Genomic DNA, 27,557 nt, shown 5'->3' with positions numbered 1-27,557 from the left:
TAAGTCAGTCAGTCAGACTCCAGCTCTCGGCTGTCATACGAGTACACCTACAGAGTGGCCGGTTTAAGTGTTTATCCTCTTCTGTGTTTTTCACGTAGTATATTTATTAACTTCCATGTGTGTTTCTCTGTTTATACACTTCATCTGTTCTTGTAAGTGTAAATTCATTCAGTCTTTAGTGCAATAGTTCCTCATTGAACAGCTAGCTACGTAGCTCTTTAACACATTAGTGTCCATTGCTGACACATCAGGAAGGTAGCAAGTCAAATATCTAGGATTGTCTGCTTTTATACTTCTTCAGTTAGTCTTGTTAGGATGGATAGGATGTGTGAATGCTGTGTACAGATGCAGGAGGAGCAGTTTGCGAACAGCTGAACATGCTGTTGGTTATGGTCAGTCACCATCAGTTTGCTACCTCGGGGTATAGCAGTGACAGAGAATCTAGCATGTTGTGCGACACACCTCAGGTGTCACTCTTTTTGTCCATGGACTCTGCTTCTACGGCATCTCCTAGTGCTCTTGACGTAGTGGTCCCACCCTCACAGCAGTGTAAGTGCCGAATGGTAATGTGTTTGCGTCGTTCAAGGCAGAGGGCCAATGTGAAAACTGGCCACCTGGCCTCACCCATTCACTCTGTGGATTTACAGGTGGCTGCTCCTTCAGCAAGGTCCGAGCAGGCACGCGGGAGGAGGGATTTACTGGTATTTGGGAGCTCCAATGTTGGGCGCATTATGGAGTCCCTTAGGCAGATAGTGTTCAGGGCTGGAAAGAAAGCCAATGTGCACTCGGCACATCTGCCAGAGGGCCTCATCTGAGGTGTGGAGGTGGCCTAGCATGTGGCTGTCAAGCATGCAGGATGCGGTTGTCTACAAGTTGTAGCTCACATTGGAACCAACGACACCTGTCGCACGGGTTCTGATGTGATCCTCGACTTGTACAGCATAATTTGCAGCATCATTCTTAGTTGATCAGGGTCCTTTGGTTTGGAGCTGAGTGGAGGGTCTCAACCAAATGCTTTGTTGACTCTGTGATGGTCTTGGCTGCAGATTTCTAGACTTGCATTATTGTGTGGCGATTTGTAGGACTCCCCTTGATAGGTCGGGAGTGCACTACACAAAGGAAGCTGCTACTTGGGTAGCAGAGTACTTGTGGAGTGCACATGAGGGATTTAGGCTAGGCGGTAGTTTGAGGTGCTCCAATGAACACTCATTTGATTCACAGCAAGGGAAATCAAACGACATTCAGAATATAGACACTTCAACTGTCACAGTTTTATGTGTAAACTGTTGAAGTATTTGTAATAAATCCTGGATTTACTGCCCTCCAGGAAAGTTCTCATGCTCAAATTATTCTTGGGACTGAGAGCTGGCTGAAACCTGAAGTCGAAAGCTCTGAGATATGTAGCAAGTCATGGGGAGTATATTGGCAAGACAGGTCACAGGCCATAGGACGGGGAGTGTTCATTGCAGATTGACAAAAATATTCTCTCTATTTAGGTTGAAGTTGAGAGTGACTGTGAAGCCATCTGGTCGAATACAATACATGTAGGTGAAACTAAGTTAATTGTTGGATGTTTTTGCCAACCACCCGATTCTGCTGTGACAGTTCTAGAGTCATTCAAAGAAAGTCTGTGCTCAATAGCGCGTAAATATCCAGATCTTGCAGTACTAGTTGGAGGCAACTTAAACCTGCCAAGTATAGACTGGGATGTCTATGGATTCGTTGCGGGGAGGTACAGACAGACAGACAGACAGACAGACAGACAGACGGTCATGCGAAATACTTTTGAACACATTTTCTGAAAATTGTCTTGAGTAGCTAGCTCGGCAGCTCACACACAATGGAAATATCCTAGACCTTGTAGCTACAAATAGGCCAGACCTTCTTGACAGCATCAGTATAGAAACAGGGATTAGCGATCACGATGTCATTATAGAAACTATGATTACGAAAGTTAGTGAATCAGACAAGGTGGCTAGAAGAGTGTTTTTGCTAGATAGAGCAAACAAGCATCTTATTTAGACAGTGAATTGGCATCACTTAGTTCCAGTAAGATGGATATAGAGGAACTATGGGCAAAGTTTAAGCAGACTGTATATCGTGGTCTGGAGAGTTACGAGGCTAGTAAGTGGATAAAGGATGGAAAAGACCCACCATGGTTTAATAATGAAATTCGGAAGATGCTGAGGAAGCAGATGCTGTTACACTCTCTTCAAAAGAGACTGCACAAATGATGACAAGAAAAGTTTATTAACTAGAGATTCATGCACCTGTGAAAAGATCTATGCGTGAAGCATACAACAGTTCCCACCCTCACACCTTAGCAAAAGATCTGGCAGAGAATCCGACAAAATTCTGGTGCTATGTAAAATTGGTAAGTGGGTCTAAGTCTTCCATTCAGTTCCTTGTTGACCAATCTGGTGTGACAGTTGAAGATAGCAAAACAAAAGCTGAAGTTTTAAATGTCATGCTCAAGAAATCGTTCACACAGGAGAACCATACAAACATACCACCATTTGACCATTGGGCAGACTGCTGTATGGACGACATAGTAATAAGAATTCCTGACTTAGAGAGAGAAACTGAAGGAGATGAAAACTAGTAAGTCACCAGGTGCGGATGGAGTCCCAATTTGGTTTTACAAACAGTACTCTGTGGCATAGGTCCCTTACCTAGCTTGCATTTATCATGAATCTCTCATCCAGCAAAGTCACAAGTCACTGGACAAATGTGCAAGTGACTCCAGTATATAAGAAGGGTAAAAGAACGGACCCGCAAAATTACAGACCAATATCCCTAACTTCTGTTTGCTGCAGAATCCTTGAACATATTCTCAGTTCAAATATAATAAACTTTCTTGAGACTAAGAAGCTTATGTCCCCAAATCAGCATGGTTTTAGAAAGCATTGCTCGTACCAAACTCAGCTTGCACTTTTCTCACATGATAGACTGAGAACTATGGATAAAGGGCAACAGGCAGATTCCGTATTTCTAGATTTCCCGATGGCATTTGACACAGTGCCCCATTGCAGGCGGTTAATGAAGGTATGAGCATATGGAATAACTTCACAGGTATGTGAGTGGCTCAAAAATTTCTTAAATAATAGAACCGAGTGTGTTGTCCTCGACAGCAGGTGTTCATTAGAGACAAGTGTATCATCAGGAGTGCCCCAGTGAAGTGTGATAGAACCGTTGTTGGTCTCTGTATACGTAAACAATTTGGGAGACAGGGTGGGAAGCAATCTGCAGTTGTTTGCTGGTGATATTGTGGTGTATGATAAGGAGTCGAAGTTGAGTGACTGTAGGAAGATACAAGACAACTTATACAAAATTTCTAGTTGGTGTAATGAATGGCAGCTAGCCCTAAATGTGGAAAAATGTAGTTTAATGCAGATGAGTAGGAAGAAGAAACCTGTAATGTTTGGATGCAGTATTACTAGTGTCCTGTTTGACACAGCCAAGTTGTTCAAATATCTGAGCATAACGTTGCAAAGCCATATGAGATGGAACTAGCATATGAAAATTGTAATAGGGAAGGGATATGGTAGACGTCAGTTTATTGGGAGATTTCTAGGAAAGAGTGGTACATCTGTAAAGGAGACCACATATATGACATGCCATATTATTCTAATTCTACTGCTGCCAACATACATTGTGCGTAAGGGTCACGTGGGGAGGGGGGGGGGGGATGACGAGTAGTTGTACAGGGTGCACTCAGCCATGCACGGTACAGTGGCTTGCAGAGTATCTATGTAGATGTAGACCACACTGGCATGGTGGACTTGTGGACTTCATGCCAACCTTACCGACAGAAGGATGTGCTGCTCACCAGACTGGACGTACGACGTACCCTTTAACACAAAGTGAAGTTTGTGGTGTGCCACTTTTGTTTCTGCATATTTTGACTTTATGTGTCTCATACTGACACGAGGGCAGCCCTCAGTTTGACTGGAGATCTACCTACCATCCTGCTACCTGTGTGCCGCAAGTTCTGAAATTTTGTGAACTGTCGGGCCTCATCCCTAAAGTGCTGCAGGGGAAGCAGATTTTAATGCATTATATATTACTGCACATGTGGGGACTGCCTTTGTCTCCCCCCCCCCCCCCCCCCCCCAACACATGTAAATAGCATGCTGCCTTTTCATCAGAGAGCTGATGACTATGATGTTGAGTGCCACGCAACCAAAGTCATTAAAATAAAATAATAATAATAATAACAACAACAATATCAATAATCAGGTGAAATGTACATACACATAGAATATTCGAGGATGTTTTTATGAGGATAGTGCAGGTGGTCAGCCATGGCCTTGCTGAAGGGTCTGTCCCTGGGTTTGTGTGAAATTCTTTAGAAAAGCTAAATTAAAAAGGCCAGACAAAGCAAACTCCAGCACCTCAAATAAGAGAAAAGTGTCTTAGCAATTGCATTGTCTCATTCGATTGGTCCCTATTGTGCGATATTCTTTTGACTGTAAAAAATTTGCAGAAGATATCTTACAATGTATGAAATAAATATTTCTTTTTCCGATTATCACCATTGTTCTGACCTCAGTTGTGTGGTCAGAGTACTTTCTTCTTCGGTAATTGTACAGTCAGTGCTGTTCCCCAATGACACGTTTGTTTCAGACTTTATTTAGAACTACCACAAAAATAATGCTTACCAACAAGATGCTGTTTTACAACATTCCCTACCCTACCATTTCATAGAAATTTACCATGCTAGTAACACAACCTCCACTGAAGACAGACATTCTGAGAGAGAGAGAGAGAGAGAGAGAGAGAGAGAGAGAGAGAGAGAGAGAGAGAGACTGAATTGTACTTTGAGAGGGAAAGAGCTAATTTTAATGATAGTTACATTATGAAACTTCAATTAGTGTTAATGTGGACCTTCTGGCAACCATGTACAGTGTAGTAGCATATTATTGATAATACATGAACACAAATTTGTTTTCAGTATCATATAGTATAGCCTTCGAAGTAGAGAGGATATAAAATGTAGACTGGCAATGGCAAGGAAATCGTTTCTGAAGAAGAGAAATTTGTTAACATCGAGTATAGATTTAAGTGTCAGGAAGTCGTTTCTGAAAGTATTTGTATGGAGTGTAGCCATGTATGGAAGTGAAACCTGGACGATAACTAGTTTGGACAAGAAGAGAATAGAAGCTTTCGAAATGTGGTGCTACAGAAGAATGCTGAAGAGAAGGTGGGTAGATCACGTAACTAATGAGGAGGTATTGAATAGGATTGGGGAGAAGAGAAGTTTGTGGCACAACTTGACTAGAAGAAGGGATCGGTTGGTAGGACATGTTTTAAGGCATCAAGGGATCACAAATTTAGCATTGGAGGGCAGCGTGGAGGGTAAAAATTGTAGAGGGAGAGCAAGAGATCAATACACTAAGCAGATTCAGAAGGATGTAGGTTGCAGTAGGTACTGGGAGATGAAGAAGCTTGCACAGGATAGAGTAGCATGGAGAGCTGCATCAAACCAGTCTCAGAACTGAAGACCACAACAACAACAACAACAACAATAATAGTATAGCCTCTGACTGGTAGAAACATGACAAAAATTTAGTCGTCGTACATAATAGCAATGTACGAAATTATTTTAGCAGAACATCTGTACTATTGCAATTATACCCCATGGAAGGTGGAAGAGCATCACAAATTTGTTTGCAGGCCCTCAACTGACCTCACTGGCACTGAGGTAGAACCAGTTTTCATCAGAAAACACAACAGACCTCCACCCTGCCTTCCAGTGAACTCTCGCTTGACACCAGTGAAGTAACAGATGGCGGTGGTTTGGGGTCAGTGGAATGCGCACTACAGGGCATCTGGCTTGGAGCTCTCCATGAAGTGACCAATTTGTAACAGTTCATTGTCACTGTGGTGCCAACTGCTGCTCAAATTGCTGCTGCAGGTGAAGTACGATGCACCAGAGCTGTACGCCAAACACAGTGATCTTTCTTCTCGGTAGTGCCACATGACCATCCAGGAGTTCAAAAACATAACAAAATAATTTATATCTGTGATGATGTAACTTACCAAACGAAAGCATTGTATGTTGATAGACACACAAACACACACACAAAATTCAAGCTTTCACAACCAACGGCTGCTTCATCAGGAAAGAGGGAAAGGCGAAAGGATGTGGGTTTTAAGGGAGAGGGTAAGGAGTCATTCCAATCCCGGGAGCGGAAAGACTTACCTTAGGGGGAAAAAAGGACAGGTATGCACTCGCGCACACACACACATCCATCCGCACATATACAGACACAAGCAGACAATTGATATATTTTTCCCACATGTAATGTTTCCCTCTATTATATTTATAACAAAATAATTTTTTTTACATGTGAAATTTCATCATTTTTTTCACTTACTATTGGCTGCATTTGTTGCCATAGGTACACTTTTCTTCATAAGTAAGAGAGATTCTTCGATGAATTTTGCACAGCATAAAAACCATACTTACAGGTCTATGAAAATCTAGAATTTATTTAATTTATGAAAAAATGAATGAACTGTTACATTTTAAACTTCATGTTTAGAAAAAAACTCAAATTTTATAGTTAATTATCTAAATTTTTACCACACTTTGTAATAGATTTGGTAAATTCTAGAGTTTTGCCTTAAGGAGTTTGTGTTTAATAAGCAATGCAAAATTCATTGAAGAATCTCTCTTACTTATGAAGAAAAGTGTACCTATGACATCAAATGCAGCCAATAGTAAGTGGAAAAATGATGAAATTAAACATGTAAAAAAATTATTTTGTTATGTTTTTGAACTTCCACTGCTGTGAGTCTGAGTCCTGAATCCTTCCTGGTCATGCTGACAGAGTTTTATGAATTTATTTGTAAAAGTATAGGCAGTGGAAATTAAAATGTCCTGTGGTGCCTCTACTGCTCCAGTGCTCCAGATGGGCCCATTTGATGTACTACCCTCCTTAAAGAGATTCCTGACTAACATAAACTCACTACATACAATCTCAAAAGTAATTATCACTTACAACCGTTACCGTGTGTATTTAAAGCAAACCTGATTTGCATCGCGCCACTCCTATGCAACTGGCATGAAATTTGAATAGACATAATTTTTGAGATGTAGGAACATCCCTACAAACTTTTGTTGGAATTCAGGACAGAGAGGATATTGTCTGGCTATTATGTTCACCGCACATTATTTTACTGCAATTTTTACTTTTGCTTTAACTATGACATGAGTAGGTGACTTAGTGGGTTACTTTTATGCATGTATGTAAAATGAGAATTCTGTAGTTAAAAATAATGTGTTGAGAAACATGTGGCAGAAAATCGGATACCAGCTTGATGTTTTTCATGTCACAAATGGTTCATATATAAAAGTGTACTAAAAGACTGCAAAATATATTACATTTCTCTTGCATTTTAGCTTATTTTATTTTCATCTCTTTTATACTTTTTGTGGTAGTTCGACATACGCCTGTATTTTAGTATCTTTTTGGAAGGTAGTGGAACAAGCTGAAAGGTTTTTAGGCAAAGATTTTCAGCATATTTGGTCATTTTGTATGTGTGTGTATAATATTTCAGCTTATAACTTGTCAAAAAGAGTGCATGACTGATTTCTGTGTGTGATACTGCCTATTTATTCTTCAAGTTGTTCTGTCGAGGCAAACATTTACACCATGGCTGCTTGTGGGAGAAAGTTGACATTGGGTAATTCCCTAAAAAGTGCTACTAATGGTATGCGGTAGCCATTTGGGTAGTAAAAGCATCAGTCAACAAAGAACCTGTGAAGGTAGTCCTCGTGACCAGATATTGTCCATAGTAAAAGCAATGTAATGAATGGGGTATGTTAAAAAATATTCATAGTCATTATACTGCTAGAAGGTGAAGTTAAAAAAGTTTCACCCTTCTGTGAGAGCATGCTGAAAAATAATACCTCCAGCTTTCTTAATGTGAAAACCCTTACTGATTTTTAAATACGACAAACATTATTAACATTCCACATCTTTATTCTTCATATCTGCATATTTGTTTCTCAACATAGTCACCCTGGGAGCAAACACATTTCTCCCAAAAAGAGACCAGTTTGGTGTTACCATTACTGTAGAATGTTTTGATTTCATTGGCAAAGCCACGACCTCACCTCTGCCTGCACTGCTTCATCACTATCAAAGTGAAGTCATAAAAGGTGTCCTTTTAGTTGTGTAAGCACATGAGTCAGATGGGACCAAGTGGGGACTGTAAGGAAGATGATCAGTGACAATGAACCCAAGGTGTCGGATTGTTGCAGATGTTGCAGCGTTCGTGTGTGGCCTGGCATCGTCATGCTGTAGGAAAAGCTCCATGTGTGGACAAACTCTTCGAATTTGCAACTTTGTTACAGCATGCTGTTTCTCATGCACCGATGTAGTTATGTTACACACTGCCTTGTTACAAGCTGCAATTCGGAGCCCTCTAGCGGCAGAGGGCTGCAGATATGTAGACATGAAGATAAGATGTAGAATGTTAATAACATTTTCCTTATTTAAAAAGCCTTAAGAGTTTACTTATAAAAATTAGGAGGCATTATTTTTCAGAATGCCCTTGTAATGTATGATCATATAAATCCCACTCCATATTGTGTCTGCATATCATCTTTCCCAGAGTGAAACAACAAAAATTTTTGTTCATGTATCTGTTCCTTACCTATCCATCTAACTTCTTGAAGTGCAAAAACTCCCAATTCACTATTTCAGAACCTCTTCAGTGATGATGTACGTTGCTTGAAGTTTCAGCAGGGTGCATAATTCCATGTGCCAACTTTTAGTAGCTTTTTCATATCCTTTAGCCATGTTAATCTTTGTAAGTGGTGTCCAGCATTTCTTGTTGCACCATTGGCAGCTTTCAGATTACATATCATTTGTTTCTGCAGCTTTCTATTAATCTCACATACGTTTATTTGTAGGAAATAGTTGTTGACAAGAATGTGTGAAGAAGTGTAATATTGTTGATTGTTATTTGTAGGCAAATGTAAAAAGCAGAGTTGGGGCATTGAGCCATATGAGTGATTTACCTATGTTCCCTGGTGCCCAGTCACAGTGGACAGAAAAACTCGAGTTCAGTATAAGGGAGAATGCCATACCAACTTACAGGGTTACGGATCGTCGTGGAATGGTGGTAGATCATTTGGAAGAACCACAGGTGCGTAACTACGTATTGTTCATATTTTTAGTGGTTCTGTTACATTAGTCTTTTGAAGTTTCTCCTGATGACATCATCAGGTCAATGGAAATCTGTTTGCTACCTCCTCGAAAACTATGTTTTGTGCAATGAATGTGTAAAATTCTTGTACGGAAGTATGGAATTTAGTAATGAAACATCAGGCAACAGTAATAGAATGCAGTGGAACTACCTTCAATCAGAAAAGGTACCATTTGGTGCTATATTATTTTCTGCACCTATTACAAGTAAAAGGTGAAGATACTCAGAGATAAGTACTATGTTAATACATCGAAAAGAAAATGTGCTCGAATATATACACACAAAACTGAGAAGCAGAGCAGGGCTATTGTCTCGTACCGTTTTTCTTATCACAGGGAACTTTGTGTTGGCATAAAGCACTATAATTTCATTTTTGTTAACCCGCTGAGAAAATGCGCAGTGCTTCTACAGTTTCATTATTGCACCAGTTTGCGAGAATAGTGGCAGTAAGTCATAAGTCAGTCACCAATCTTCTCAATGTTAATGGTACTTTTTGAGATCTTATTAGCATTCAGCTGTTCTCCAGAACAGTACTGATTGTGACAGGTAATAGGTATCTTATGTCACTTTGCAGTGCAAAACTTCCGTATTCTGAGACAGATTGTAGGCAGACTTTCGAAATGCATTGTTTTATCAAGTTCACGGGAACTAATGTACGTGTCTTCTTTTCTTTTTTAACTTCTCGCAAATACAAAGGAACCCAGTAACGTGTGTACTCATTAATTCTAGTGGTTGCAGTTCACTTTCTTCAGATTTGTTTGTGAGTGTTCATAATTGTTGTATGGTTTATGCATATGTACTCCTGTTAACGTGGCACTGTTATTGGATAAAATATAAATTTGCATAGGAAATACGTGGCAATCACACATTACATGAGCACTCATAGTGATCCTTGCTCAAATGCTAGAATTTATCACTCTACATACATTAATGTAGTATGGTGACCTCAGTCAATATTGAACTTACATTACACAGAGTCTGGCCTGATGACATAACAGCAATGGCAAAATCATCAAAAAACTTATTTTCACCCCCCACATCCTTCTGTTGTCATGCAGCATTTCTGTTTCCTGGCTGAATAAGTTTAAGCTTCTCTACACTACTGTCATTTACTACAAACAAAATTAATGGGATACGTTAGTAGTGGCCATTTTCTATTTTTTTATTTTGTTCTGACCAAAGGAACACATTTCGTATGTGTCAATAGCAGGTTAGCAGTTTTGTCGTTTGTTTACTGAGATGTTAAAAAACTATACGTTGATGAGCTAATGAGCTGAGAGGATTCATGAAATTTGAATGTACCAGACAGTGTAGCTGGCTGATACACATGAACAAGAAAGAACTATTATGTTGCGTATGCAAAGTAGTTCAGGAAAGCTTGTTGTTCTTAATGTTCACTTTCCCTCAGAGTCCAGTAAACAATAACTTCAGTTTGACCTGCCAGTCAAAAAAGAAGCAATTTGTCACTTTTTGATTGTACTTGCCTTCCACCCTGATATCTGTGTTAAAATGATATTTTGTTAAATATATATGTGTACAAATCCAGTTAGAAGTGCAGTTTTGGTTTGGTCGTGCAATTATCTTTTTGTGACTTGTCCAAAGCAAATACCTTTGTAGGTACTAGCTGTATTAAATTTGACGGAGTGCTGCACTTTGTATAAAATGTATTCACGGGCAACCAGTAGTGTCTGGATATAAGAGAAACATTAGTGCTATGTGCAGTTTTTTAACAAATATTAAATACTCTGTTTAGATTTTCGCAATTGTTGTCATAGAGCCTTCATCTGTCTCATCATTCCTGTTGGTCTTTTTTTTAAAATCTTATCTTACCATCTCGCTGAGTTTTGCACCAAGCGCATTTTGATTTTTCAGAGTTTGTTATGCATATTTATGTGAAGCATTCAATAATTTTTTTAAAGACAAAGGCTGCCATATTTCTTAGAACACTGTAGTGCATTTGTCTGTATCTATGCAGATAAGCATCAGCCTCACATCTGAGTATTTTGATAGTTGTAAGAGATGTTATTTTGTAGCTGGAAATTAGTGTTTTATTGTGTAACTAGAGAAGTGTTCAGTGTTTGTGCCTTAGAGTATTAATTTCAAAAATTACATTTTTAGTAGCTCTCCTGTAGTAATAGCATTTGTGGCTGTAGCTGAAATTTTCCTTTTCCAAATGTGGTGGTGGTGGTGGTGGTGGTGGTGGTGGTAGTAGTAGTAGTAGTAGTAGTAGTAGTAGTAGTAGTAAGCATTTGATTTGTTACTTAAACTGTGAATTCATTTGAAATTAATAAAGTTGAAGCCAGAGACTGTGAAGAGGATGTACTACTGCATGAAGCTGCTCAATATTATGGATCATATTCTGTATGAATCACAACGCCAGGGTCGGATCTCATTTTACATGACGAACTATGGAGAGGAAGCTACACACATAGGTAGTGCAGCAGCACTTACTGATGATGATTTGGTTTATGGACAGTACAGGGAAGCAGGTAAGCTATATTTAAAATGTTTATATTCATTGAGATTATTCCACAGTTATATCTAGGTTAAACTGAAAATTTTGGTTTGCTATAGTACAGGTGTATCTGCTTTATGGGCATGTAATTTGTGTGCAAATATACACTGAACACTGCAAACACTTTCCAACTGAAATCACATCTAGATTAAAAATTCTATACAGTGCTGATGCAAATTACCTGCTACATTTTGCTTTCCTATTTTTGTTACGGATACCGAAAAGAAGAAACAGCATTTGAACATTACCAAAAATGGGTTTGTTGAGATAATTGAATATACAGACACTTCTTACAAATTAGGGTATTATGTGTTAAAATGTTCCCCTAAACTAAAATACAATTATGATGTGAAGGCAGGGCTCAAGACAATGATTTAGTGCAGTGAAAATAACTTTCTCAAGTCTTAACTGAAGCTCCCCTTAACCATTTCCAATTTATTGCTTTTAGTATTCGTTGCCTTTCTTTCCTTACAAAGTTCCTAGTGGACAGCAGATATTTTTCTGTTTTGTACAAGTGATAGTGTCTAACAAAATCTTTTCTATAAAGTAAATTGTGTGTATTTGTTGTCTTACTATTTTCTTCCATTTGTTTCAGGTATGTTGAGGAAACATTGGTTTGTTTCATTTTCAAAATATCTGACTGTAATCTTATTACAAGATAATCGTTCTGTAAAGGAGTGAGGCTCTGTTGAATACTGTAGAAGATTAAACTTCCGTATTTTATGATGATTCTGTAAGTTTTCTTCAGAGAACTGCGGTTCCACTGTGAACTGGTATATTATATAATTATGACTGTTTATTTATTTCATTAAAAAGTTTATCAGATTTGAAACAGAAGATATTAGGAGGATGGGATGATGTGGTCTTAAATGATGTTTTTGCAGCTTGCGTTCATTTATACTGTATGGTACTGACACATTCCACATCATTACAAAGTGTCGTATTCATGATCTATGGAACAAGTACTAATCTAATCTAATCTAATTATGCAGTCCAATTAACAGTACGTTATTGCTTTCTGTTTCCATGGTATGTTGATTGTGACAGACCGTTTCCCCTTCAAAGCTTGCACTTTTGGTGCTGAGTGGTCTTTGACAGATTGTCTTAATTTCAGTATATGGTTCTATTCTGTATGCATTAACTTTCTTGGACCTAACTTGGTGATTCTGAACCTAAAAATTTGACAGTACCTTTGATTTTATATCGAGAAAGTGTGATCATTGTGCCATGTTGGACAGTGGTTACATATTTTATATTCCTTAATCTATGCTGAAAGACACTGAACAGTCAATTTTCTTGGTATGTTTATGATGGCGTATGTCTAAAGTTCGATGACAAGTATTGCAGCTTCAGGATTGCAATTCTGTTTTTATAATAGTCTTATTCAATTTGATCCCCCTCACATATTGCAGCTTGTAACTACTCCAACCAAATTCTTTGGGCACGATCTTTCACAGCTGCATGCTTCATACAGTGCAGTACATACCTGAAATTATATATATATAATTTCAGGTATGTACTGCACTGTATGAAGTGACATATCTATATCTGTGTGTGTGTGTGTGTGTGTGTGTGTGTGAGAGAGAGAGAGAGAGAGAGAGAGAGAGAGAGAGAGAGTTGTTATACAATCTAGATTTCAGCCTTATGCCATTGTCAAGTACAAAAACTAGAACAAACAATAGTAGCATGAATCACTTCAGCAAGAAACAGGGCAACCATGAAAAATAGTATGTAGATACCATGATTCTTTACCTTATTTATATGTCAGGACATCAGACTGGTGTGAAATACATACAAATCCTTGTCAGAAAAGCATGTCTGGTCATACAATTCTGATCGGTCATTAGGAGAAAATCTCTAAAATCCCTAACTAAGTTGCAGACTTTCATTTATATACCCTATAATAGTGGGCCTCCATGTCATATACTGTAAACACTGTTATATGCAATTGTATGCAAAGATAATGTATTCATCAGGCAAAATAAACATTTCAGCAACTTTGTTCCCTAACACACTACAGATTGTGTTGTGCAGACTATGAAGTCTTTCTGGCAATCATTGGAACAGCATTTTATCTATGCCCATTCCAGATGTTGTTCAAACACAATAGTGTGGCCCATACCTGTTTACTGGTTAGGAGTTTCATTTAACAGCCGTGCTATAAGATACATAAATGGAAGTCTGCAACTTATTTATTTTAGTGATTTTCTCACTTTTACTATTGGCAGATCTGAACTATATGGCTAGATATGCTTTTCTGACAAGTATTTGTATGTGTTTCATACCAGTCTGATGTCTTTTGCTATATAAGGTAAAGAATCATGGTATTTACACACTGTTTTTCATAGTTGCCCTGTTTCTTCCTTTTTTGATTTATACTTCTACTGTTTGTTCTAGTTTTTGTACTTTAAAAAGCTGTAAGGGCAAAATCTGGATTGTATAACAATAAAATAAAAATTATTACAGTCAAATGGCAGGAGAATTATTCAAAAAAATTATCATGACTGTGGCACACACAGTATTGAGTTTGCTTTGCAAGAAGCTAATGGTTTTATCCCTTTCGTAAGTAGTTTTGGAATTAACTTGACACATTCCATAAAAGAAGAATACTCCACCGAGCAACAAAGCGTTTAACAAAAAATTGAAAAAACAGTTTTACAGACCACAATGTTACTCCATAACTGTCTGCTTACTGGCAGCTGAGGTAATAGAGTGATACGACAGCTATGCATAGGACAGAACGTGCGACCAAACTCATGCTGTGATTTTTTGTTGCTCTGGCAGGTGTCCTGGAAACAACTAGTTGTGAAGTCACTTCGTTATTCTGATCCTGATCCAGGTATAGGTTGTCTTTAAACTGAAGATTACAACACAACCACATCCACCTGATTTTTCCTTATCCATGCAAGCATCATGGAAGTGTTTTATAATGTATTTATCTCCTGCAATTTGTATGGCCCTTACATTTTGAGGGAGACCAGGCTTTAGTAGCATTTGCAGTTCTTCATTCTTGATGGCTGATAATAGGCATTTATCAAAAATTTTGACACTGACAAAAGAAAGGTCTTAGACATGACCAACTGATTTGTCTAACATTTGGAAAGTTGTTTGTGTACAGCCTGAAACAAAAAAATTCTAAGATTTTTGGCAAAACACCCCTCTGGATTTGAGAAAATCACTCCTAAAGTTCATGACGAGTGATTGACTCTGAATTGACAGGATTGGTAGATAATTGAGAATTGAACAGTTTTCAAAATCATATATGGTGTTTGCAAATGCATATTTTCCTAAACATTGAGAAATAAACTGTTGGTACTGCTTTTTATGTACCCATAAGGTAAACCCTGTTGAACCAAAGTGCCACTGGTGTTGCGACCGTGGCATCCAGCTGGGAGTAGAGAACCTGTGTTCGAGTCTCAAATGCATTGTGCACAGATTGTTTTTATTTGTATTTTTTCCATATTGAAATTTTTAGGAATAAATTGGTTAATTAGGTAATCAATAAAGAATAATTACAAGCTAATCAAACAAACTTCTGAAATGGCTTTGATTGATAAAAAAATAAAATTTTAAGCTTCAATGTATGAAAAGGATTCCAAGTAATACTATTGTGAATTTTTCACGAGGGACCACGAACAGCCGACCACATGATGTTTGTTTACAGTGAGTTGTGGTGCAGAACTTCATTAGGAACTCTCAAAATTGCATTATGCTTCTGAAAACCCTGTGGGCATTGCACACTATGCAGGTGCAACAAGGAGTCATAGCTATATACACGATCAACTTTCAGCACCAATATTTAGGCAATATTATCATATGCATGATACGCATTAACATTAATTCCATTAATGAAATTTACATCAGCCGTATTTTTACACATTTATTGTGTTACAACTGGTTTTGTTTCTTTGAACATAATCAGGTTACTGAGTTGTGCTGGAGTTAAGACATAGATCAGGGCCAGCAAAATGGTGTACACTGTGAAAAATTGCGGAGGTGCGGCAGTGGTGCACACATCTCAGCGAGTGGGCAAAGCGCAACAGTGACGTCTGTAACTAGACATATACACCAAATGAGCGGCTACAGCTCCGCTTCCCAGTCTACATGGTACCAAGAGGACCGAAGCACACCCAGTTTTGCTTCCCTATGGTGACTGTAGCCTTACATGAGATGTACTGAGAAATGGCGAGTATTGCAAAAAAGCAAAGAACAGAGGATCTGTGTTCTCAGTCATTTTAACACAAATGGGAACTGCAATTCTTCTTCACAGCAGTAGGTGAAAACTCGCAGTGTTTGCTGTGCTGCCGAATAATAGGTGGCCAGCCCCAAGTTCACGATTGAAAGACAATATTACTTATTGACAATCTGCACCTGCCGCAGACTCGACACCAACAGTCCTCTTGTGTCCCCTCTCCTCTCTAATCCTAGGGTACTGCCACACCTCTACCTACACATCCCACCAACGCTCCACTTGTACACGCTCCACATCCCCTCCCAAAGAAATTTCAACCATCTCCCTCCCAGATCATGAACTCCATCCCAGAATATACCCCTCATACCAACTCTGAATCCATCCCACCATCTCTGCCGCCCCCACCCCCAACCCCTCTGCCAGGGCTTCCCTCCCCTTCATCTCCTCTCTCTCACATCCCCTCCTTTTATGCCTGCCAGTCGCTCCCCACTCCCCCTTCCTTTCAGATTCACACATACCGATGCCAGCTACCCCTCTCTCCCTGTCCCCCAACAGCCATCCCTATCTCATTGTCATTGCCACCTCTCACTAGCCCTCAGTTCCCATCCCCATCCCCATCCCCTCTCCCTGTGTACCTACTTTTCCTTTCCTTTCATCTATGATTCTAGAGCAGGTCCTTTCAAATTTTAGTGAAAGTGTGCAGTGCTCCGTTTTTAATGGTCAGTATCTCTTCTGTGTTGTTTGTGTTTTTTCAAGTGTTTTTAGTGTTCTTCGTGTCTTTTTTGAACTGTGCTGTCTGACCATATTTTTATCACTGCTTTTAAATATTCAGCCAGCCTTATTATGTTAGTCTTTCACAATCCTTATATTTCACTACAATTTTAAAATCATTGTCATTGTCATCATGTTTATATGTTAGCGCCTAAATGTGTGTAGTCCCCTGGATGAAGAGCAGGTTGAGTGTACCACTGCCAGCCCTCTTTCTCTCCTTCCTCCTCCTGCCCACATAGGGGGGAGGATGAAATCACAACAGAGAAAAAACTATTACTTAATTCATAAAGATGAGTGTCATGTACTGAACAGTGAAGAATGACAAGCCAAAGTAAGTGTGCTTAAGAGAAAAATGGTTTAGGCACATCAATAGGTTTTTAATGTAAGTCATAATAATTGATACCTCTCGAACTCTTCGTTTCTTGGATTACATTCGTATCGATTTTATTGTACAATGTACTTTCAGAGTGACAATCATAGTACATCAAGCAAGTTTCAAAATTGCATTGAGAATAGCAAGATCTGGGAAATTGTTTTCCAAAGGGAAGTTTGCAAAAGATTGTCTCATTGATGCTGCAGAGCTTTAGTGGCCCACTAATATTAGCAGGTTTCAAGAAATTGGCCTTTCCAAACACAGTGATATGACTTAGTGCCTTTGAAAGGGGCTACAGCAGGTGTAGATTTACTCTAAGCTGTGGAGCAAGTGGTTGATGGAGTCGGTATGGATTGGAATTGGTTAATATCAGTGACCACAGATGGAGCATCGGCAATGCGGTGCTATCAGAGAGGACTCACAGCACTGATGCGCAGAACGCTAGGATGCATAGAAGAGGCACTTTATGGAGTTCGCTGCATTCTACATTGGGAGGAGCTTTGTGCAAAATAGTAACGTTAGAAAAGTCAGGCAAATTGTTGTGCTTACTATAAACTATCTGAAAACACATGGTGTGGGGCGGCTGGTAGGAATTGTTATGGTGGTTTATATAAATATGTTTGAATGTTGAAACACTGCATTTCCCGGCCGATTAACCATATGTGGGGCGGCGGGTAGAAAAAATATGTTTGCTGTATAAAAATTCTGTAGAATGTAGAAACACTGCATTTCCTATTATTTAGAATGTTATTTATGCTGTCTTTCGCCGTTCTCAACACTGGCTCTCTAACTACAATATTGGCTACCAGAAAGTGATTAGCAAAATGTGAAGCCTGTAATTAGAATTCCTAGTGCCCACTTCATCTGAGAATACACTTATAGTTACAGCTTAGAGCTCTGAGGAATTAGGAGATTGTCCGGGATTTATAATCAAAAACGGTTGTGAAAAAAAAAAAAACGTTCTGTATTCTGAAAGTCACAGAAGAAAACAAAAGAATCCACCCAATCTAACTAACAGAGCAGTTCGGAGTCTAATGCGCTGATGCAACTATAAATGTCCAAATTAAATGTTTAAATGAATGCTCGCCATAATTTGATGATTAGTTTCATCAAACGCCACGCTAAATAATTGGTAGAATGTCTGTCCCGCGGCGGCACGTGAAAATACGACATACGCAAACTGAAGCTAGATAATTAAAGTCAACCTAGAATTAACACTTCCCTCGAAAATGCTTTCATGGTTACGCGTATCCCGAGTAACTTAATACGGCATCCGAGGCTGTTTGTAGCAATGATACCGACGCGACGCGAATCCCGACACAGATGGCGTGCTATTCAGCGTCTGGAGAGAACTGGGGCCTTTTTTCCTCGTGCAGCGTTCTTATATATAAAGCCGCAGTGCGGACGGCTAAGGGAACGCCTGATCAAATCGGCTCTCCCGACTAGCCGCTGGGCTAGTAATGCACCACTTTAAGTTACCTAATAAATCATAGCTTCTCTTGCTGATGGCCGATGAAGCTCTTAATTTAAATGTGCATTCAGCACGCAGGTAAGTATTGATAATAAAATTTTGACGTGGCTAAGTTAAATATTTTGGGCGAGAGAATTAATTTAATTACACTGCACGCAGTAGACGAGCTCTGAACTGGCCCTTTGGAGATACGCTATCGCTATAGTTTTATAGGTATTCAAATGAAACTTCTCACATCTTCATAGTTATAGCGGATCTCCAACCTACTTAAATATAAACATCCTAGCCTTATTTATTAGCCTACTTAATCTATCTTGCTTCCTTAATTTTTAAGACAAAAATCAGAAAATCATGAATTTCCACTAAAATTTTAATTTGTGAGATCCAAAGTACTGTTTCTATTAAATTATTATGGAAAAGGAATCTAAATATAAATTTTTAATTTTCTAGCTCTTTTCTGTTGCGCCAATGATTTTTACAGAAAAACATCCATATTTCGAAAATGGCTAAAGTTATCGAACTGATATTCAACACATATTAATTTAGTATTACTCCTGACATGCTAGAAACATTTTAGGTTATTTATTTGATTTTTAAAGTATTGCGCGACATTTATGACGTCAGAGCTAGTTACAGCGGACTGGCTGGCACACAATGGAAAGACTGATGTGAATTTACTATGGCATGAGTAGGCTGCTTCCCTACAATGGGCTTATGCATTTCAGCTTTGGCAGTTCCTGGAGGAACTGGGAAAGGAGTATGCCAACATACCTTACTATTGTATACCAAAGTACGCTGGTTCAGTTGAGATAAAATGCTCAAAAGATTTATTTGATTTATGTTTGGCTGTAGTACATTCCTTACGTAAGAACGGAAAGAATGAACTGAAATTAGAAGATCTTTGGTGGATATCAGACCGTGCATTTCTCATGGCCATTACGTCTCACATGAACAGCCAGAATGTCAGTTTGCAAGGTGACAATAATTCAACTTCTTAGATGTTGGGAAAAGTAAATGCTTTTTAAAGTAAGCTTGCTATTTGAGAGAGAGCCAGTTGTTTTGTATCCCGCCTGGAAAACGGTGCGTGGGTCTGCTCCTGTGATCTGCAAAATAGGCCAAATGAAGGAAGCCAGTAGGAGCAGGTGAGGTAAAGCACTTCGGTACTGCATGTAAAGTAAAAGCACATTTAATACAAAGTATTAGTCAAAGACATACACATAACTTAGGCTTGATGATCACATAGGTGCGAAGCTGTTCATGTATCAAAGCTAACAGTTACTAGTAGTTGTACAAACTATAATCGAAGTAACAGAGGCAGAGTGTGTAATGGCTAGCCGCCTACGAAATAGAAGCTAAGTTGCTCTGTCATCTGCTCTTGATCAACTGGGGCAGAAAGCAGAGTGGTGCTCGTTGATCTCCACAGCAGCGGCTAGAGGGCGCTGTGGTTTGCATAGTTCGTCTGCTCTCGTAGTGCCAACCTACAAGCGTGCACCTATCCTCTGGAACGGGGCACCGTCATGGAATAGGTCTTCCGACGGTGGGTGGAGGGACCTAGGGATGGCGCAACTGAGGGGGCGCACAGCGGAACTGCGGGGCTGCACTGCCCACACGCATCCCCGAATCGCTTGCAAGGGGCTGAGGAAAACGCCCCATTGAAAACCTGCCTAGGACGCGCACCGCCACTGGGTATGCTTGGATGAGGATGTGGAGCTACAACCTCCATGGGTGATGGCGCTGGTGGCGTGACGGCAGTCTCAGCGTCCATTGGCTCCAGCACCATGGAGGAACATGACGGTGACGGTGGCCAGAGGTGGTTCTGTGGCGGCAGCGAGAGGTACCTGCCTGGCGCCGCAGACCGGATCAGCAGTGCAGGCAAGGGCAACAGCGCTGGAGGCGTGAGTGGCGGAGATGCCATCGGTGGAGTTGTGGGCTGAGGCGGCGGAATCTGCGAAGCCTCAAATTCTGCCAGATAAGAACCAGCAGCAGAAAACCGAGGATGGCACAAAAAGATAGAACACCAAAGCATGCGGCACCAAGCCAGAACGAGGCGAAGCAGCAGGAGTGCGCAGCGGCGGGTGCAATAGCTGCAAGAATGACTGATGGGCGTGGCCATGTAGCAGTTCCGCTGGGGAACGAGTGCCGCGCGGCTGGGGGCGATAGGAAGCAAGGAAAGTCCATGGCACACGCTCGTGAGAGTGCATGGCGTACATCTTGTTCATCTGTGACTTAAACATATGCACAAAGCATTCAGCCTCGTCGTCAACTGAGGGTGGAACGGAGCTGAGGGCAGATGGCGAATGCCATTAGCAGCACAGAACACTTCAAACTCGGAGGACACAAATTGGGGACCATTGTCAGAGACAATAACTTCAGGAAGGCCCTCAATGCAAAAAATACTCGACAAAGTCCAAATAGTACTGGCAGATGTGGTAGAAGACATAGGCACAACAAAAGGAAAGTTGCTGTACGCATCAGTAGCTATCAACCAGTGGGTGTCCCAGAAAGGACCCATAAAATCGATATGAATGTGCTGCCAAGGCCCAGGAGGAGTTGGCCTCCCAAAGAAGTGCTGGTGGAGAGTAGATTCATGCTCCGCGCAAGAGTGACAACTAGCAAACAAATCCCCAATTTTTTTATCAATGCCGACCCAAGTGCAGTGGCGATGCACTAATTGCTTCACCCGCGCTATACCCCAATGACCAGTGTGCAGTAATCAGAGGATTTCCAACGGCAACAAATGAGGTACAACCACATGAGACTGATCATTGTCAGTTCGTAACAAAGTAACATCATGGTGTACAGACAGGTTGTGATGTTGCGCAAAGTAACGTCGAACAAGGGATCACTAATCTCCATAGCAGATGGAGGCCATTGACTATGAAGGAACCGTAAAACAATCTGCAAAGAAGCATCTGCGGCCATCGTGGAAGCAATGTGATGAAAATCCACCGGAAAACCATCAGTTAATTCCTTATCCTGCAAATCAATAAACATGCATGACAATTCGGAAGAATGAAACTCATCGTCAGGACCGATAGGTAGACGAGACAAAGCATCGTCATTGCCATGCTGGCAATTTTGTAATTGTAGTTAGACAAAAACAAAGACCAACGTTGCAACTTTTGTGCAGTATGAGCTGGAACTGGCTTTGATGGGTGAAACGACGATGTCAAAGGCTTAATGTCAGTGGCCAAATAGAACTTGTGACTGTACAAAAAATCATGAAACGTTGTCACTCCATATACAATAGCTAAAGCTTCTTTCTCTATTTGAGAATAGTTTTGCTGGGCAGAATTGAGCAACTTAGATGCAAAAGCAATTGGGTGATTGACAGAATTAGTGCAGTGCGAGAGAACCGCTCCGATGCCGTGAGAAGATGCATCGACAGCCAATACAACTGGTTTGGAGGGATTGAAAGCAATCAAACAGCGATCACTCAACAAAGCAGATTTGAGCTTGTGGAAAGTAGCGTCACATTCTGAAGACCAGACAAAAGGAACGTTCTTACGCCTAAGGTGATGCAAAGGCCCTGCAGTGTGCGCAGCATTTGGTATAAACCGAACATATGTAATTTTTTGGGTGCTGGCAGGTCTCTAATCCCACGGAGATGTGATGGTGAGGGGTGAATACCGTGTCTGTTAATCATATGTCCTAAATACTGAATCTCAGTTTGAAAAAAATTGCACTTGTTCCTGTTACACTTGAGTCCTGCCCTCAAAAGTACAGTAAATAAGGCATGCAAATTCTGCAGATGTTTGTCAGGGGTTCGACCTGACACAACTATATCATCCAGATAATTGGACAGTGGCCCACAACTGCTGCTAGTAAGCCTGAAAAATAGCAGGAGCCGTAGCACTCCCGAATGGAAGTCGGCAAAACTTGAACAATCCAAAGTGAGTTTTGATCACAAAATAGTGCTGCGACTGTTTGTCGAGTGGAATTTGAAAGTGTGTGTCCCGCAAGTCAATCATGGAAAAGAATTTTCCCACATCAAACTTACCAAAATGTCTTCAGGACGCATTAAGGGAAACATAGCGACCACTGTCTGGGGATTTACTGTAGACTTAAAGTCAGCACAAATACGGAGACGACCATTTGGTTTCTTCAGACACACTATAGGCTAAGCCCATTGCGGAGCAGAAACAGGCAAGCCGCTCTGTACCCGGTATGTTGTATGCGGCAAAGTGTGCCTCGATCTGGGCGATGTATTCTGGCCAGCGTTCAACGATCGGATTGAAGACACGAAATGGCAGCACTGTACGCATCGTCTGTGGTACAGGCAGGGGTGTCGGAGGCGCTGTAGTAGCTGCAGTTTGTAGTGTGACCAGTCCATTTACAGTAGCAAGCAGCTGCATCATTTGCTGAGCCTGAAACCATACAAGATCGGACAGCGAAGCCTGTTCCTGTGGCGAAGCCATTGTTGATGCACAATAATGTGTTATAGTGAGGGGTGGAAGCGCACATTCACTCAGTCATATGGATATATGGCAAGAATGACAAAGCGGTACCGAGGAAACATAGGTAGAAGAGAAAAAAAATAACATCCTCATTGCCAATTGTTTTGTATCCCGCCTGGAAGGCGGTGTGTGGGTCTGCTCCTGTGATCTGCAAAATAGGCCAAATGAAGGAAGCCAGTAGGAGCAGGTGAGGTAAAGCACTTCGGTACTGCATGTAAAGTAAAAGCACATTTAATACAGAATATTAGTCAAAGACGTACACTTAACTTAGTCTTGATAAGCACGTAGGTGCGAAGCTGTTCATGTATCAAAGCTAACAGTTATTAGTAGTTATACAAACTATCATCAAAGTAACAAAGGCAAAGTCTGTAACGGCTAGCCTCCTATGAAGTAGAAGCTAAGTTGCTCTGTCGTCTGCTCTTTATCACCTGGGGCAGAAAGCAGAGCGGTGCTCGTTGAGCTCTACAGCTTCGGCTAGAGGGCGCTATGGTTTGCGTAGTTCGTCTGCTCTCGTAGTGCCAACCTACGAGCGTGCACCTATGCTGTGGCATCGGAACTATCGATGCCACACCAATTATTGTCTGAAAACACTGCACATTTCTCTACCCTCAGTTTGGTCCACAAAAGTGCTAGATTTTGAGAATACGTGTCAATAATTGTAAAAATTATGGAGCAATTTCGAGTACAATTTATAGATGTTAAGAGTGTGTCTCCTCTCATTCGTTGCTTGGCACAGCTCTTTTCAATATAAGTTGAAGAAGCTCCAAATCATCTAAAGATGGAACAGATGGACCTGGAGCTCAACATAAGGATGAAGGTCAAGTTCTTTGCAATATGAAGTACAAAAGAATTCTACAAAAACTTTACACAGCAAGAATTTCCATGCCTACATCATGAAGCTGTGAGCGTTATGTCCGCGTTCAGATGTACTTACATGTGTGAAAGATTTTTCTCCGCAATGAAAATCAGTAAATCCAGTATTAGTGACAAAAATCTTCGCAACTGCTTGCTTTTATCAATGTGCCGTGCTTTTGTGCTCGACATTAAGTTTGTTTCTCATCACCAATGATAAGCAGGTTTTGGATTTCTTTCTTTTCCTAATTCAAAATTGTTATTTACTAGCTGTGCTTTATCCTGCTTCATGTTACACAGGTGAACATTGTTATCTAAAATGTTTGTTAATAAACTGGTTGTTCAAGGCTTACTTATATGCTTAAAAACTATCCTTTGATTATTGAGAGACATGTTACATACCCCTGCCATGAAGGGTATTTAGATACATAACATCAACATAAACCAGTCCATCATATTTATGCACTATTTGTTTTTATGTTTTATTTTCATGACTGCATTGCACACTGTGAAAAGAGCACGAGACTGCCCCAGGTACAGTATATCCCACCAAGTGGGTAAAGCGAAGTGGTGACTTCTGTGCTTAGAGACTTACACTAAATGAGCAGTGATGGTTCTGTTTGCCTGTTTACAAGTCTGGTAAGCATGCACACTGTGACCAGGAAGTTGCACATGTGTGTAGAATTTCTGGCCGGCCTTGACATAGATGATCCGGTTGTCGTGTGTAATGTTCAAGACAGCATACAAGAACAGTGATTGTAAACATTCTGCTTACCACATAGTGGAAGTATGGCAAGTTGGTGTAGTATGATGCATACAGTAAACTGCTCAATGTGATCAAAATTAATTCTGAAAAAGAAACATTTTAAAACGTAAACCAAGTATGTTTTCTGCCAAATCTTCGGAAGGAACGATGGAGTTGCATGAAGGTTGCATCATTAGATGTTCTTGATGCTGGGAGTATATTTGCTTCAAATGTTTATATATGATGAGTACCATTGATGTAGTTGTTCCAAGGAAAATGAGGACATGTAAAAGAGTAAGTGAAAGAGCCATGGTAAGGCAACCAGGATTAAAATTTTAACGCCCTACTAATTCATGCTGTTTAAGAAATTTATTTGCCTACCTTACTGTTATTCCTTATTGATCACTTTATTAACTCTCTTATTCCTACCAGTTTCAATACAGAAAAAAATGCAAATTAAAAAAAACAACAACTGCAGAGTGCATTTGGGTATCTAACGCAGCTTCTCTCCTCCCCATCCAGAAGTCTTGGTTTCTAGACCAGCAGTGCTTTCGTTCAGCAGTGATTACCTTAATGGGTACAGAAGTGGCAATTGTAACAGTTGCTTTCCTCAATTTCTAGGAAAATATGTGTTTGCAGACCCCACATATGACGCTAAAAAATGCTCAGGTATCTGTTATCTACTGATCCAGTCAATTTTGGGTCGATTATACGTCATGAACTTAAAGTGCGATTTTCTAAAAATATGGGGAGGGGGGGGATGGTGGTTTGAGCCAAAATACCTTAGTCTGTCATTCAGCATGTACACAAATGATCTGGCAAATGAGCTACATTTGTTGGTCGTATTTGAGACCTCCTCCTTGTGAGTGATTTGGTGATTTGGCACAATGGTTAAGGCAATGGAACTGTGTTAAGAAGAAGAAGACCTCATGTATAGATAAAGATTTGGGTGTATAATGATTCCCTTAAATCAGTTGACAAATTTCAAAATATTTTCCACATAAAGGTTATAAGGTTATGGCTGGGTCCAGTCCCCATCCTTGTCTAATCTGAGTTAGAGTTCCACCTTTAATTGCATCATTGTCTTCCTTCTTTCTTAGTATAGTATAGTAATTTATTCATTGAATGGTTATTTTTACAATCACTAACATTCTTACTAAGTTTAATGTTGTAACATCGCTTTATACTGAGAATGATTCTCTACTTTTCGTTCCAGTACCACTTCACGTCTCCCTCATGACCAGCCTGTTTTATGTCACAACTTGTTATTGTCATATGGGATTATTTTTTGGGGTAATTCATCAAGCCAAGCTAAAGTTTTCCGGGCACAAAAACGTGCAGTAAGAATTATATGTGGTGTGAACTCAAGAACATCCTGCAGAAGCCTGTTTAGGGAACTAGGGATACTAACTACTGCTTCCCAATTTATTTATTCCTTAATGAAATTTGTCATTAAAAATATATCACTTTTTCAAACCAACAGCTCAATTCATGGAATCAATACTAGAAATAAGAATAATCTTCACAAGGATTTAAAGTCACTTAGTCTTGTACAAAAAGGTGTGCATTATTCAGGAACACACATTTTCAATAACTTGCCAGCAGCCATAAAAAGCTTAACAACCAATGAAATTCAGTTTAAGAGAAGCCTAAAGGATTTAGTGGTGGCCAACTCCTTCTACTCCATTGATGAATTTCTTAGTAAAACCAACTGATTTGTATATAAGTACAACATAACTTCTGCACAATTTCAGTGCAGTAATGTGTTAATTGAAAATGTGTGTGTGTGTGTGTGTGTGTGTGTGTGTGTGTGTGTGTGTGTGTTTGTGTGTGTAATCTAACTTCTGCACCATTTCAGTGCAGTAATGTATTCATTGTAAATAAGTATTACAGTAGTTGTATTACATGTTTATTACCTTATAAATAAATAAAAAACTTTTTTATTTTAAATTCAGTGCATTAGTATTTGTAAAATGACTTTTAGTGTTCATTAAAAAATGACGATCATTCCACTTAGGACCTGTGGAATGGTACATTAGCTTATTTGTTTTAGTTGTAAATATTTGTCATGTATTGTTGTTTTTCTGACATGTTCCACATCCTGGAGGACCTCCTCACTACGGATCAATTGGAATGAAAGTAAATCTAATCTAATCTAATATTTATATCTGTCACACCTTTATTTACTAATTCTGAAGCCTGTGTATATTTTTGTTCATAATCAGTTTCATTTGAAGACATATATTCATATCCTCATTACTTCATATGTAAGTTTCATTACCTTCTACTCTGTCCATTTCAGAGTGAAATGGTGCTGCAGTCATATTAAGTCTGAGGTTTAAATTCTAAAATTTCATGGTGCTTTTAGTGTCTTCTCTCAATCATTTAAGTAGATGCTTAGTTTTCTCTATGCCCAAGCGTGTCCACTTTCTTCCATGAATTTGGAAATAATATCGTTGACATAAAGGCATTAACTGCTCTTCTTGCTCTCACCATGCTTCAGAGATAACCCCTCTAACTAATAGATATCCTTTAGAATAAAGGCTTCTTTTGAATTCTGGAAATTTATTTTATTTTTCATTAGCTATACCAATAAATTAGTATCATTATGCGATAATCTTGTTCATATGTCAGAAAGTCTGGTTTTTGGTAATCATTCTGTTTTGTCAGCAGTTTGATATTTTGCAGTTTCATATAGTATGCAAGAAAAGGAAGTGACCTTATTGTACGTTTCAAACAATTGCAATTAGATTAGCTTAGACACTGTACTCGTTCTGTAGACCTATAGTGTGGTGATCCTTGAGGATGTGGAGCATGACAGAAAAACAAATATACATAACACATGTTTACAAAGGAATTGATACGCTAATGCTCCTTCCACAGATTGCCAGTGAAATTGTCCTGAAAGATGTGGGAGGAGTAAATAATTTGGAGCATATGATCATTTAAAAATTAGTGC

At 39.7% G+C, this 27,557-nt stretch overlaps 1 protein-coding gene across 1 annotated transcript in view; it reads left to right on the top strand.

The window, feature by feature from the left end:
• LOC126247983 (2-oxoisovalerate dehydrogenase subunit alpha, mitochondrial) overlaps positions 1-27,557 on the top strand; it is a 173,831-nt gene that overhangs the window by 54,926 nt on the left and 91,348 nt on the right. Inside the window, exons 2-3 of the mRNA XM_049948554.1 lie at positions 8,986-9,162; positions 11,516-11,711. Coding sequence (XP_049804511.1) covers positions 8,986-9,162; positions 11,516-11,711 — 373 coding nt within the window. The remainder of the gene's footprint in view (positions 1-8,985; positions 9,163-11,515; positions 11,712-27,557) is intronic.

Source organism: Schistocerca nitens, chromosome 3 (assembly GCF_023898315.1).
Source record: "Schistocerca nitens isolate TAMUIC-IGC-003100 chromosome 3, iqSchNite1.1, whole genome shotgun sequence".
Lineage (NCBI taxonomy): Eukaryota > Metazoa > Arthropoda > Insecta > Orthoptera > Acrididae > Schistocerca > Schistocerca nitens.
This window is presented reverse-complemented; position numbering and strand designations above follow the sequence as displayed.